Source organism: Lemur catta, chromosome 18, assembly GCF_020740605.2.
Source record: "Lemur catta isolate mLemCat1 chromosome 18, mLemCat1.pri, whole genome shotgun sequence".
NCBI classification, from domain to species: domain Eukaryota; kingdom Metazoa; phylum Chordata; class Mammalia; order Primates; family Lemuridae; genus Lemur; species Lemur catta.
This window is the reverse complement of record NC_059145.1, coordinates 26,711,036-26,726,135: the sequence shown is the minus strand read 5'-3', so window position 1 is coordinate 26,726,135 and position 15,100 is coordinate 26,711,036. Positions and strand designations below refer to the sequence as shown.

The window sequence follows — 15,100 nt, the reverse complement described above, 5'->3', positions numbered from 1 at the left end:
TTAAACTCAAAATCCTACAGTAAGAATCTGAAAGACTATCCTCTTACACAGGTAGTTAGGAAAAGGAATATATTACAAATGTATCTATTTAAAGAAAATGCTTTTGATTTAATTTTTTTTAAATCACAAGTAAAAGCCTTGCAGAAGTGGTCTTGCTTTTAGACTGTAGAGGTTTTAAATATATATTTGAATAATGATCACTTTATAAAGAAAGCATTAAAATCACATACGCAGCAAAACTATTTTAAAAATCCATGCACTTGCTTCTGTGCATACTAGAGCACTAGAATTTCTCTCTTTCTTGCTCTTCCTCTGTTTCAGAAAACTATGTGCAGGCCCAAGAAGAACAACTACATTAACTAAAATTCATGTCTTCAGTTAAAATAATTAGCAGTTCATGTTTTAAAATTTAAACATTTATGCTCTTAAAATATCTGCGGGGGATCCTACGTAAAAAATTTGAGCTGTATTCAGAAAATGTTCAAGGAAGAGAATGCTGTGGAAATTAATGTGCAATTCTCTGAGACTATGTTGTCTCCCTGTTTTCCCAAATAATTCTTCCTAAGAGAAAAATATCGGATGATCAATGGAATTAGAGTTTGGAGAGGGGAAATACAGATTTTTTTTTTCCATTAAACCACAGGAGTATGCAATGAAGAGTCTTGTGGAACCCTTTCTAAGGGTTAAGAGATTTTTTTTTTTTGGTCAGAATCAATGAAATACTACTTTTTGGAGAGCTTGTAGCCTTTTGAAACATAACTCTTGTCAATGTTGCTATTGGTTGAGTGAACAGGGTGAAAATATAATGAGCTCAAGAGGGAATATTTTATGAAAAATAATATGTGATTAGGGAAGCTGGGAATTTCAGAGGATGTTTATGAGATTCTAAGGTTATTTCTGATCTTCTCCAACAATGTTCATTTTGGAAGGGTGCCATTATTGTAGCCAAAATGTACATCTGACTCAGAGTAGCATTTTTTAAGCTCTTGAATAAAATCCTTAGAACCCAGCTAAATAATACCAGATGAGATAATGCTCTAAATTCTTCTAGATTTCTACTTAATACAAAGCACAGTGGTTATATAGCTAGTGTTATACCTGCAGATATAACCTCAGACATTGAAACCCTTAACTCTTAGAAGCGTCAACAAGTATTAACCACGTCACTTCACTTCATCTGCTCTTTAGCTGGTTTCAGAAAGGGTTAAGACTTTTCCTCAGAACCATATGAAATAAAAAAGGCTCTGGATATGACTTACTATAGTACTAAATTCAGCTTCAGTGCAATTAATGTATTTACAGGACCGTTTACACTATTTACATGAAACAGCCCTAATGGCTCCACAGCTTACAGCACAACTTAGCCAAAGTCTTGTTTTGACACAGCTGATCCTTCTGTTTGCCAAGAGCTGCCCCAGAAGTCTGCATAGTATTTACAGTGGCAAACCTGTCTCACCATGTCAGCTGCTAGCTTAGCACATAGGAAAGGAAGACTAGGACCAAAGCAGAGGAAAAAAAAAAAAGGGGGGGGGGTCTCAAACAGGCTTCCTGTCCTGTTGGAAGAAAGAGAACATTTCAGACACCATAAAAGGTACCGGGTCACTGATTCCACTGTTGGTCTTTTGCATTTTCAAAATACTTTTAGTCTATTTTGTGGGCACAGTCTTGTGATTATGGTGAGAGTGGTACCCGAGTCACACCGAGGCAAATCATAGTCACTGAAGAAAAAATTGCTTTGGCCTCAATAAGCAGGTTATCTTTCCCCAAAGTCAAAACTACCACAGCTCAGAAAAGGAAAGAATGCCTGCTATTGAACTGTCTGCTGAAATCACTATATATGTACATGCATAGTTCTAGGAAAAGGCAGCTACTTCTTTGGCACCAGGTCCTGTATGAGGTACATGTATTCCGTAAAGTCACTTTGGCAATATCATAAAAAGTTGATTCTATTGTGCGTCAATATGGAGAGAATATTAGACTAGTTATAGCATAGTTTCTGGGATGCCCTTGTGAGTATGACATTTATCTGTCACAGAGGAGTGCCCCTGAATACCTTGCAATTAGAGAGTCTGGTTAACAAACATTAATAGTTAGGGCCGTACCGAGTTCCAAGGGCCGGTACTCCACGCAGCATCTTGCGGACAAGCATGTGTGTTACACTGCTCACGATCGGGAGGTTTATCAAGAATTTCACAGCTCAAATCTGGAAACCGTTCCCCGTTGGACCGCTGACAGACCACCAGTCTTGTTCGCATGCCTCCACCACACAGCTTAGTACACTGGAAGAATGGAAAGAAAGGCTGCAGTTATTTTTGTCTAAATGGTGAATGGCAAATTTTCTTTTCCCCCAAGAAACATTTCTTAGCCAAATTCTGTTCTGGCACTGGGCAAGGTAAGTCTCTGATAGATGGAACCAAGTCAAATTATTATACAAACGGTGAAATGCACAACAGACCAAAGCTCTCCTACCTTAATGGTAGGTATTGGTTATTGAGTGCTTTCACTTCACTTGTACTAATGGCTTTTATATATAAAATCTCATCAAGAGGAGTATAATTATTTGCCCCATCTTTTATATGAGGCAACTGAGGTTCAGAGAGGTTTATTAACCTGACCAAGGTCAATCAGTTAGCAAGTGATAAAGATAAGATTATCTGAGGTATACAAAACCAAAGCAAAAAAAAAAAAAAATCCAAAAACAAAACCAAAAATAAACAAACAAAAACTACCCAATACCAAACAAAGGAGATAATGACTTAGCCAGTATTCTGGCAACTTCTAAGAAGCTGTCACCAACCTTTGGCTATTCTCTGACTCCAATCTCCGTAGACCTTTATGACGCTAAAACATTTTACTCTCTCTCTGAATGTTAGGGCAACTATGACCTCCTCCAGGATGACTAAACAGCGTGGTGGGAACATTGGATAAAGTTCTGCCTCTTGGCTAGCTCCAAACTTCTGAGGCAGGAACAAGTTGTATTTCTTGGACAGTGCTGCTGTGCTCGCATCCAGGAACACTGACATTTGGTCTCCCTGCTGTGTCAAGGCCAGATCTCCCACGGAATTTGGAATGATCTGGTCCGTGCTGACAGCAAGCATCCCAGCAAATTCGTGTACTCTCCTGGCTTGCATTCAATTACAGAAGCTTAATCACAGGCCCCACAGGACAAAACTTTGCGAGGAGTTTTGGGAAACCCACAATAAATGCGTCACAAAGCCTCACTCCCCTTTCCTTCCCTTCAGTCAAGCTCTCCAGAATGACATAACTGTCAACGAAAGTCAACAAAAACCCCGCTCTGACTGCCTAGGACTACTAGATTACGCGTATGAAACCATGAGACGTGGATGCACGATTTCAGTTAGCCAAGGGTGTGGACTAACATGCCCATCAATCTCAGTTGTCTTTTTTCCCCTCTTGGCACTGGGGCTTCCAAGGTGTTAATCCTCATGTTTTATTGGATAAATCTTACAATCAAGACAGAATAACTCAATAAGCTTTAAGTATGTATTCTCTCTGTGGATTTACAATATATTCTTAGTTAATTAAACATAAAATAGTAAGCATCTAAGCCCTGCATATAATAGGCATAATAGGGGCTCAAAACCCCATTTAATAATAATAGTACTATTAATAATAATAATTATTATTTTTTTTTTGAGACAGAGTCTCGCTTTGTTGCCTGGGCTAGAGTGAGTGCCATGGCGTCAGCCTAGCTCACAGCAACCTCAAACTCCTGGGCTTAAGCGATCCTCCTGCCTCAGCCTCCCGAGTAGCTGGGACTATAGGCATGTGCCACCATGCCCGGCTAATTTTTTCTCTCTATATATTTTAGTTGGCCAGATAATTTCTTTCTATTTTTAGTAGAGATGGGGTCTCGCTCTTGCTCAGGCTGGTCTCGAACTCCTGAGCTCAAGCAATCCACCCGCCTCGGCCTCCCAGAGTGCTAGGATTACAGGCGTGAGCCATCGCGCCCGGCCAATAATTATTCTTAATGTTAATTATTAATAATTATAACAGCAGTTAATCAATGAAGCCTCTGTGCTAGGCATGTGATGGGCACCACCTCATATAATGGCCATGAATACTACGAAGTTGGGGCTATCATTATCCCCATTTATAGATTAGGACATAAACATTTGGCAAAGTTACATTATCTGCCAAGGTCACAAAGCTTGGAAGAGGCAGGGCTGGGAATGGGACCCAGTTTCATCTGTTCCAAATACTCCACTGCCCTTTATTGGTCCCAGCAGGCAACTCTGAAAAGGTAACAGCTGAAGAATTTCATTATTTGAGAATATACAGCCAATTATTCACTTCTACAATGAAAACACATCACCTTTCACAGGAATAGTAATAACCCTTACTCATCCGGGCTTCATCAGGAATTTGGCACATTGGGAGACATTATGCCATGGGAACAAGGGCGTATCACAAACACCCAAAAACTATGCAGAAGACGGCAAGACATCCATGGACCAATATAATCCATATTTTCAATCACTTTAAAAGCTCCCATTTTTTAATCATCTGAGATGAACAAATAACTTAAGCCAGTTTTTATTGGATTCTTCCCTTGTTTTCTTCTCCTATGTATTCAAGTTGTCTCTTAGTGGTAATAAGGGTACCTTAAAACTAGTCCAGAATTATTAAAGGTCTCCTAGTTAATCCCAAATCCAGAAGCTTCTACTAGAGCTCGTTCTTCTTCCTTAAAATAAGATATGAACGACGCTACAGTTTGATCGCACAATTCCTCTGTGTGTTTTCCAGAGGAGGTTCAGACGGAGGGTTCGCTCTCACCTCTCCCCAGCTGCCGTAAGCCCACTGCGGACAAGGGCCGGATTCACAGGCTCTTTGCTCATCGGGTTTGATTCTCTCCACGCAGTCGTTTGCGGTGTATCCGTTTTCATCCTGACACACAACCACACGCCGCTGGGACCCACCAGCACAGGTACTGGAACACTAAACACATCAGTCAACAAGTTAATTCCCACCTCGATCTCCATCTTAGGGACACAAAGAAGCAGCTGGTTGAAAGGCCAGAGACAAATGTGACAGAAAGCGTTCTCAGGTCATCCACAATGGACCCAAAGCAGTCAGGTTCTCCCGAGAACTTCCCATAGTGGGGCTGTTCAATGTACCCTGGAGGGCAGAAATGTGGCTTCTCCTCTGGCATGCTTCAGGCCCTCCACGGGGGTTTAATAACTACCTAACGAGTGACAACATCTTGTGACTTCCAAAGTAGCCCATTTATTGTCCTCCCTTATCCTCTCTGCATCTCAGAAGGTACAGAGGTGTTGATGGATACCACCGTTTATTTTGAAATTCTTTTCTTTTCTAAACTCCCCAGCATTTGACTTCCCTTTCAACACAGAGGTCATATTACACGCTTAATGAATTGCCAGTGGTTGAAATTAAGCTTCTGTATGAACTCATTCAATTACTCCAGGAAAACATAATGGAATGCCATTTAGATATCATTGCCCAGCAGGTAAATGTTCCCTTCTCTCCCTTTACAACGGCCTAAACTTCAGTGGCTAATGGTAGCAAGATCTGTTTTATTTATTTTTTACATCCCCAATGAACTTAATTGAAATCCATCTTGACAAACTTCTCTTCAGCTGTACTTTCAGTCTAACACACACACATTCTCTCTCATGGTTGTCATTGTTTTATGTTTGTATTCCAGTTCATTTCCCATACGAGCTTCTTATTTCTCTACACCTGGAGTGCCTTCTTTTTTTCGTTTCCATAACTTCCTTATCTTTTTAAACCTAATGTGTTTGCTGGTATCCTGCACTCTGACTTTTCAGTTGTAAAATCAGTTTGCCTATAAAATAACCATCTGGTCCTCAAAGCAATGTATTTCCCATAAATTATCAAGACTCAAGCTGCATTTGCAAGCATGATTTTAGTTCCAGGTTCTGAAGGCTGACTTGTGCTCTCTATCCAACCCTAGCTCAAACTAATATTATTTCAAACTATGCTTAGATAATGCTCCTTGCTGGTCAGCTTCTTCCATATCAAGAGATGACTATACTTTGTTGCTTATTGCATTGGACAACTGTTCAATGTCCCTGCCAATGTTGGTCAAATTATAAATGATTTTAAAATGTACCCTAATTGATATATATATTTTCATTTTATAATGGGTATATTTCTTAAAATGTAGAGCAGAATAATAGATTTATTAGTTCTGTCTGAGAAAACCAGCTTAGTAAAGAGAACTATCATTTTAATTAACTTTGCTTGGGGACCACAATTTAAAATGTTAGAAAGTAACTTCCATGTTGTAAATAGATTTATAATCTATATTTTGGCCCTTGAGTTTTTCCCTTGAAAATATAATCTGGTATCATTCCTTTATGATGTTAACTGTGAACTTTACTGTCCCAAGAAAATGGTTAAGTTCCTTTAGGAAAGGCTCAATGTTATAACTCAAGGGTCCCCAACCTATGGTGAGTTGTATAATTATTTCATTATATATTACAATGTAATAATACAAATTAAGTGCACAACATATATAATGCACCTGAATCATCCTGAAACCATCCTCTGCCTCCCCCAGTCCATGGAAAAGTTGTTTTCCAGGAAAATGGTCCCTAGTGCCAAAAAGGCTGGGGACTGCTGTTATGTCCCTATTATCACCTACAATGCTGGTCACAGGATTTGTTGCCTCATTACTGGAAGCAACAGCTCTAGAAACCACACGCTACTCGCTCTCCAATATGGCTGACCGGAGCAAGATGGACACGTGATCCAAGGCCAACGAATGTACTGGCTGCCCAGTGACCAGTCAGATGCTTCCTACTGAGAATAAACTGAAGCCCTGGAGATAGCTCTCAGGCAGAACCAACTGCACATACTTTTATTTTTTTAGAGACAGGGTCTAGCTCTGTCACCCCGGCTAGAATGCAGTGGCATGATCACAGTTCCCTGAGCCTCAAACTCCTGAGCTCAAGTGATCCACCCAATCCTCCCGCCTCAGCCTCCTGAGTAGCTGGGATTACCGGTATGAGCCACTGTGTTCAGCTCTCACTATCCATTCTTGAACTATCTGAATCCCGGGCCGGCTTAAGTCGTTATACCCCACAGACAGATGAAGTGTTACACATAATCTTTCTCCAAGACGTCTACTTTTGCCATTATTTGATTAATACGGGTTCTTAGTTCCATTCCCATGTTGCAGACTTTCCCTCTGGACTTCTTTGGCCAACAGTGTTCCTGTCCGCTTTAGACGATAACATTTTCCCAGGTAAAACATTTCTTTGAACAAACCCGCCACCTATTAGTGAAATGTAAATGAGATTTGTCATCTAGACTAGACAAGACAAAGGAGAACGGTCTTTAGAGAAGGAAAGGGTGAGGGATATTCATTTTTCCTACCTGTCTAACATACTTCCCCTTCCATCTGGCAGCCCAATTTTCCTTAAAATAACCAGTCCTCCCTGTAGTAGATGCCATGTTAATCTACCTATTATGATATTCTGCCCTTTCCTGCTCAGGGGGAGAGAAATCAGACTCTCCTGGGAATTTGAATAACTCAAGGGTGGTATAGAGCTGAAAGAGATTCATTAAGACAGAAACTGCCTAAAGAAATTATCCCTTAGTCACCCCTCTCTCTAGATCAAGGGTTGGCATACCACAGCCCAAAGGCCCAATCTGGCCTGCCACCTGTTCTTAGAAATAAAGTTTTATTGGAACACAGCCGTGCCCACTCATTCATATACTGTCTATGGCTGCTTTTGTGCCATAACAACAGAGCTGATTAGTTATGACAGAGTCTGTATGGTCCACACAGCTGAAAAGATTTATTATCTGACCCTTTGCAGAAAAAAACTTGCCAACTCCTAAGCTAGATCCCTGAAGAGGCTCTGGTTCCCATCCCTACTGGGGCTAAATGAACAGTTTGGTTTGTTTGTTTTTCTTTCACTTAAAAGAGTCAGTTTCTTTTCTATTGTTTGCAAAACCCCTAATTGGTAACACACCGAAAACCTCTGGCAGAGGGTTCAAGTTGATGCAGAAATCTACTGTAAAGTCAAGTTCTGACTCCAGAAACCACGGAAAAACTTGATTGCTATTCTCTAGTGTTTATAACACTTTGCTGCCTTTTCTGCCACAGAAGGCAGGAAGAACACGTACAGTTTGTGTACCGTACAACGCAAATACGCACGTACATCCTTCATCCTCTGGGAGCAGGTCAGACACGGCAAATTAGGGCTGGAAATCACATTGTCCAGCTTCAGCCTCACTTAACTTAGGAAAAAAAAAAATCCCCAAACATAAAACAGGTGCAGCTGAGGAAAAGAATGGTATCGCCCATTGTTACAAAAAGCTTACCTAATCCTCCCTAATTAAGAACTCTGCCCAAGGGCAGAATCATTCAATCTTAAAGGAATGCATCAACCCCAAATGTGGTACTAAATAAGAATATGATTTCAATGTTTTTTTTTTTTTTAAATCCCAGTGCTATCTTTAGAATACAGATGCATTGAGTTTTGAATTTTTTCAACCAGGAAACACCATGGGACACTCAGTGATTACCTCCTCTGTTTACCCTTTAATGTCTCAGAACTGAAATCCTTTCTGTCCCAGGCAAAGGGAGCCTTAAAGTGGGAAGCAAGAGAGAGGGGAATGGGGTGGCAAAGGTCCTGGCAACCTGGCAGCTGTCCTGCATGCAGCCAACACCAGCAGTGGGTGCACATGGGCAGCAGCTAATTAGTATTCGAGGGAAAGTACATCTGGTTTACTGCAACATAACCATGGTGGGCAACAGACAGCTACCTTCTAATTCTTTTTAGTGCAGAAATACTTAAACAGAATTAGTAGTACTAGAAGTAAACCAATAGTCAACAATTAAAAAGAAGACCCCTGAATGATTAGTAACATGACCAGCCACGGTCTCTTGCTACCTTACCCTTCCTGGAATTCCATGAAACATGTCCAATATCCCACAACATAATTTTTTTGGGGGGGAATTATTCAGTAAAAAATTTAAAACATCCCAAAGCACATTTTTTTTGATATTAAATATTTTTTTCAAGGCCTTCCTAATTTGAAGGATAATGAGAATGATAATAAGAAAGACGACTGTCAACATTTATTAAGTTCTCTGTGACAGGCATCGTGCAAAGCACTCTATTTGCATCCTATCATTTAATTCTTACAACCACCCAAGAAAGCAGGAATTATCCTTTTCCTCATTTTACAGATGAGGAAACTGAGGCTCAAAGAGGTAAGGGGAACTAGCGGAGGCCCCCAAATTTAAAAGAATAAAGGCTTTGGATCACATTGAGGCATGTTCCCTCAGAGCCAGGGCTGATATCATTAGGTTATGGCACTTTTCCCCTAAGTACAAATCTTACCTAGACTAGTATTTCCCCCCCAATCCATGACAACAGTCTACTACAAATTACACAGCATCCGTCCCACTTTGAGGCTGCACCTTGTCTGGAAAATATTAAGGGAAGAGACTTTCATTAGGAATTCCCTTTCAGAATAAGTTTCTCTGTCCTCTTAATTCTCCTACAGGGATGAGCTGCCTGTCGCCTCCAGGATTAATCATGGCCACTTGAGCACATCACCTGGCCGTGACATCCCCTCCTCCACCCGAGGGAGGCAGCCTACAGGTGCACACAGGCAGCATCTCAGGGACTGTAATTATCCCCTTACAGTTCACCCAGAGCAAATGAAACCGCACAATGTCAATCCCTTATGAGAAACAGAAAATGCTCCAAAGGCCATTCTGGTCTGTTTTTCCCCCAAACCCTACCTCAGGTGAAAGAGAAGCAAGTCAATTAGGGAGAGACGTCAGCGCATACTTACTGCTCCCCAGGGGCCTGTTCTCCACTGGTTTCCACCGAGCACATGGGTGCGGCTAGGGTTGGCGCTCCTGGGGCGATAGTCCTCGTTTTGGAAGGGGTGCTGAGCTAAGCCACTGTTTGGGGTCCGTTGAGGGCATGGTGACATGGAACAGTCCTGATCGGTTTCTGGCATGTAATCTGGGTCGCACTCGCTCCGATCGATCACGTGGTCACTGTAGTTGACACACACCACTTGCCGGGTTGCCCTACCTTGCCCACACGTCACGGAGCACTACGTTGAGCGTTCAGAAAGAGAAAGGGTCGGTCACTTGGCAGGTGGTTGAAAATTCCTGAATGTGCATTTCTGTAAACGGCCCACCACTTTCCCAGCTGCTCAGGCCAAAAGCCTTGGAATCGTCTTTGTCTCTCTTTTCTTCCTACCCCATGTCCATTTCAGTGAGAAATCCTATCACCTCAGAATTCAAAAATATATCCCCAATCCAGCCACTTCTCACAATCTGCATCGTCACCTCCCCCCAGTCCGAGACATCACTTTCCCGTGCCAGGACTACGGCCATGGTCTTTCAGCTGGGCGCCTACTCCTGATCTTGGCACTCCCCAAAAACATGACCCTTTAAAACCAAAGTCAAATCATGTCGTCCCCTCCAGTGACTTCCCAATTCATTTAGAATAATATCCAAAATCCTTATCTTGACCTACTAGGTTCTTTATGATACAGCCACTCGATGCCCTAGGACTCATCTCCTTTCCTTCTCTACTGACTGCACTCCAGCTCCACTGGCCTTATGATGCTTCTTGAACATGCCAAGAACTCTCCCTTCTTGAGGACTTCACACCGGTGGTACCTTTTGCAATACCACATATACATCCATGTGGCTCATTCCTTCACGTCATTCATGTCCTGCTCAACACCAGGCCTCCTTGACCACCCTATCTGAAGCTACATCCCATCTTTCTCTAAGCCATTACTCTTCTTGACTTCTATCTAGTAATTACCAGTACCTGATGCTATATTATATATTTATTTTTTCATTGACTGAGTCCTGTATTGAAATAATCTTCATGAAGGCAGAGACTTTGTTATTCATTGTTCACTGCTCTTTCTATAGTAAACTTTCACAAACATCTGGTGAGAAGACAGACAGATTTGATAGAAGATGAACTGATAGATGGACGGATGGATGGATGGATCAGTGTTTGGAGGCTCAAGGCACTAGAGTGAGATTATTCACCATTTATTGAGTACCTACTTTCTCCTAAGCAGTTAACACATATAATCTCATATAATCCTAACAACTTTGTAAAGTAGGTATTCTTTTTGGCCTTCTTTAGAGAGCAGAAGAGACTGAGAATCAAGGACTTTAATCAGATTGCTCAAGGTCATGCAACCAGTAAATGCCAAGGTCTGGGTTTTTATACAGCTCTATTTTACTGCACCTCTCAGATTTCATGTATATATTATGATATTTATTGAGCTATTAATCTCCATTTTCCTTTTGCTCTTTTCTGACCTACCTTAAGCTATTTCCTCGACTCTGGGATTTTTGCAGGACAGAAAGCAGAAGTTGCTTGAAGACAAAGGTTCTTCTGCTTTTATAAAAACCCATAGATGGTGCTTGGTGCGTAAAAGAAGCTGGATTCACAGCACTGGATAAAAATTCCCACTTCCCACTCTTGGCAGGGAAAGCAAGAGTCGCTTTACTCAAGGGGCCACCGGGTGCAGGAGGTACCCAGACTCAAAGTAAGTGTCTCTCTCCTCACTCTCCTGCCACTTTTGGTCCTCTACAAACCCCCATTCTGATGTGACTCAGTGAAGACTGGGATTTCTCGTCGCCCAACAGGACAGGCACTCAAGCAGATTGTACATTGATTTACACAGATTTTTTAAAATGTGCATTCCTTGCACACGTGGCTAAGATTCCTTGCATACTTGGCCAGCTGTATACATGTGGAGCAAAATAATTTAAACCACAAACCACATCCAACTCTGGAATACTACCCCTTGACATCTGGGATCCTCATTCTTCCTCCCCCTGCACAGTTCCCCAATCCCTCCCAATTCCAAAGGATTCACTCGCTTACAGAGCTCCAGTCCAAGGCCTTCCACTGCCCACAGGGTGTCACAGAACATTCCTCCTTTGCCACTGGTCTAGGCAGGGTAGCACAGGCACTCTCATCAGCTACAGAGCCGTCCTCGTCCCGGCAACTGACGTATCTCATTCGGGTACCTTTCCCACAAGTGGCTGAGCACTGGGGGTGGGAATAAAATCATGCAGATGTTATTTGAAATGGCTGCTTCCTGGATGGTAGCATGACATGGTACAGTCATGTCAGAGAACATCTTCCCCGCTCCTGTTCTCCCCATTTCTCCCAGTCTATCTCTTACCGGAGTCCAGGACCCAAATCGCCACTGGGTTCTTGGCACATTGTGTGCACTTCTCCTTGCTTCCGGGGCAGCTGGTGGAGGGTGACAAGATGGTAATTCACAGTCCTAGATGTGATGAGGAAAAAAAGGTCAAAGTTACCTTCAAGGCAATGAACATTTAAATGGGCACGGTATATAAAAATGTAAGGTCTAAGAATCTAAGACCTCAGATTTCTGTGTGAGTCTGTGCAAGTCACATGACATCTCTCAGCCCCAATTTCTCCAACTGCAAAATGGGATATAACCTGAGTCTCTTTGTGGGTGCCTTAACACAGGGTGGGGGTCTATTTTATGATTTTTAAAGCCATATTTATTCACCTGTTTGTGTGACTAGAGAAAAAATATTGTGAAATGGCACACACGTCTGGACCGGGCAGGATAACATTTTAAAATTATTAATTGTTAATGTTTTAAAATTCTGAAGGCCAGATCCTGTTCTCACATTTCAATTAGTCTCCTAATCAGAATTTGCTAATCTTGAACTTGCTTTCCCAGTTTATCTAAAGATAACACCTGAGGTCCAGAAGGTCAAATCTAGATGTAAGAGGTGTATTCAACAGGCCAATACCTGGAATTTATATAACATTTCTCAATCACTCAAAGGAAGTCTCTGTAATGGACTGAGGTCATCTATGCGTACATAATATTCCCAGATTTACAGATGGGAACAAAAATACATACCTGCTCATATTCACTCCCAGCCTCAGTGGTTAGCGACTACTCTATGATTTCATACACATCCATCAAATGCCTCGGATGTGACGGGCATTGTGCAAAAGTGCTGGGGCTATGGGTGTGAAGATAACTGAAGTGTCCTTGCCTTGGGAAGCTTACACATGGAATGTGAAATTCTGTTACTTGGCTTCAGAACTTGCCTATTCCTCTGCCTGAGGTCCAAGGAAAGCCACAGGGAACTTTTCACAAAGTGAAGAAATTATTCACACGCTGCAATGGTGGGAGCACCCCATTGTCGAATGGATATTACAAAATAACTTAAAGAGAAATTATGCTTTGAATCTCAAAGGGGGTTGCCAAGTCTGCACTCCATGATTGTTTTAGGTGGCATGGCTAACTTTTCCAAGGCTTTCATCACACTGTGCTTTGGAACATTTTGATGAAATAATAAAAATAAAGATGACACTAATCACACCTGGTATTTGGTTAATTGATCGGTGATGACATCATGAACAGTGCTGCCATATTCATTCACTTGTTTGACACTCTTTGTCCCTCAGCAACACACACTGAGATGTTCATCACTGAGGGGTTCAAAACAGATGTAATACATTGGCCACACGGGGCCTCGCTCACAGTATAAGCTCTGGGAACAGTCTGGGTTCAAACCCTGTCTTCAGCAATTAGCAAAGCTGATACCCAAACCCAAGTCTTCTCTTTACATATTCTTTTTACATAAATGAAACCAAAATCAAGGCCCACATAGAACAGTGTGCTATCCTTTTGCTCAACCAGCTCTCTTGAGAAAAAAGGTATGCATGTGTGTATTTATAGATATGTATATGTACACAAACACACACATATATATTATATGTGTATACATATGCTTACTTATCCATTTTACTGATATAAAGGATGTGCAGCAAAACAATTTATAAAGAATAAAAAATAAAAATTTTTTATTTTAAATTCCATACATTCAATTTATTCTCATAGAATACTTTTGTTTTTTTGCTGGACTTTTGAAACTGTTGCCAAAGTATGGTGGTAACTGCCTAAACAGTATAGTTCAGGTGTGACTGTTAGTTGATATTTTATTTAAGAGTAGGGTGAAAGTGGAATGATAAAGATAGATGTCGGAACTTGGCTCATTGACCAATGATGTGGAAGATCTCTTTGCTGAATCAGATAATTTTCAAATACTGGAAGCATATTTCCTCATATTTTTGTGCTATTTACAACATAACAGGTATAGACATTAGAATCTTTTAAATTTAACCTGCATTATTAATATTTTCTCCATCACTTTTCTTAAGTCTAAATAATCAACAAAGCAATACTGAATTGTAGTGCTTGCTGATTCCTGTGGTGTAAAATACTCTCACCATGACTAAGTTCAAGCTACCACTTGACATCGATGAACACAGAGCTGGGAAGAGCAGCTCAGTAGCACACCCTTAGATAGCCCGTCCGCCACACAGATACATATTGATATAAATAACCTCAAGGGCACAGATAACAGTAACATGTAGTAAAATGATTAGCAAGTGATATGTTTTGAGTATTTATCAGTGCTGTTTTTAATACCATCTATTTAATCATAGGTTTGTATCTTCAATTTCTAACAATGGCTATGATGAATTAACTCACAAAATTTCTGAAAAATTTACCGATTGGCTCTTGTGAGCTGGTACGACTTAGTTCTAGCACATTGCTGCCTGAACATATGACACCAGTTACTGAATCCTACATTAAAACCATTTTAAAATTTGAGTTCAGGAAAATGAGACTAAACAACCAACATTTCCCGTCCAATAAGAATCACAATCAATCCTATAAATATTTCAAATAACTACAGAAGAACAAAACAGGTACGTCAAAGCATTAGATTCTATATGCAACAAACAGGTAAACCTGGACAATTTAGTTAATCAACTGGATGCTCTATTTACATAATCTATAAAAGGATTTCAATTTTGCCTGAACTGCTGGGAAGTTCTGACACCTTAGTGCGCAAAGCTGATAACTGATTTGGACAAAGGGGACTCACCTGGGTATCGGTTGGTCTAGTAGCTGCATTACAGTCATTGTCGTCCACCACTGACATGTAAGTCCCAATGATGCATTTCACTGCTCTTAGCTGGTACCCCTGCCCACAGGTGACGCTGCACTGGAGGAA

The 15,100-nt window shown here is 41.1% G+C and overlaps 1 protein-coding gene across 8 annotated transcripts in view; it reads right to left on the bottom strand.

The window, feature by feature from the left end:
• The window catches only part of ADAMTS9 (ADAM metallopeptidase with thrombospondin type 1 motif 9), a 160,982-nt gene that overhangs the window by 65,719 nt on the left and 80,163 nt on the right, over positions 1–15,100 (bottom strand). For all 8 annotated transcript variants that reach the window (XR_006729929.1, XM_045530877.1, XM_045530874.1 and 5 more), the window contains 6 exons: positions 14,972–15,091; positions 12,208–12,312; positions 11,904–12,071; positions 9,823–10,092; positions 4,798–4,959; positions 2,103–2,279 (listed from right to left, as the gene is read on the bottom strand). Coding sequence is in view for 7 of the 8 variants with exons in the window: in XM_045530877.1 (XP_045386833.1) it covers positions 2,103–2,279; positions 4,798–4,959; positions 9,823–10,092; positions 11,904–12,071; positions 12,208–12,312; positions 14,972–15,091 (1,002 nt within the window). In the remaining variant the exon portion in view is untranslated. The remainder of the gene's footprint in view (positions 1–2,102; positions 2,280–4,797; positions 4,960–9,822; positions 10,093–11,903; positions 12,072–12,207; positions 12,313–14,971; positions 15,092–15,100) is intronic.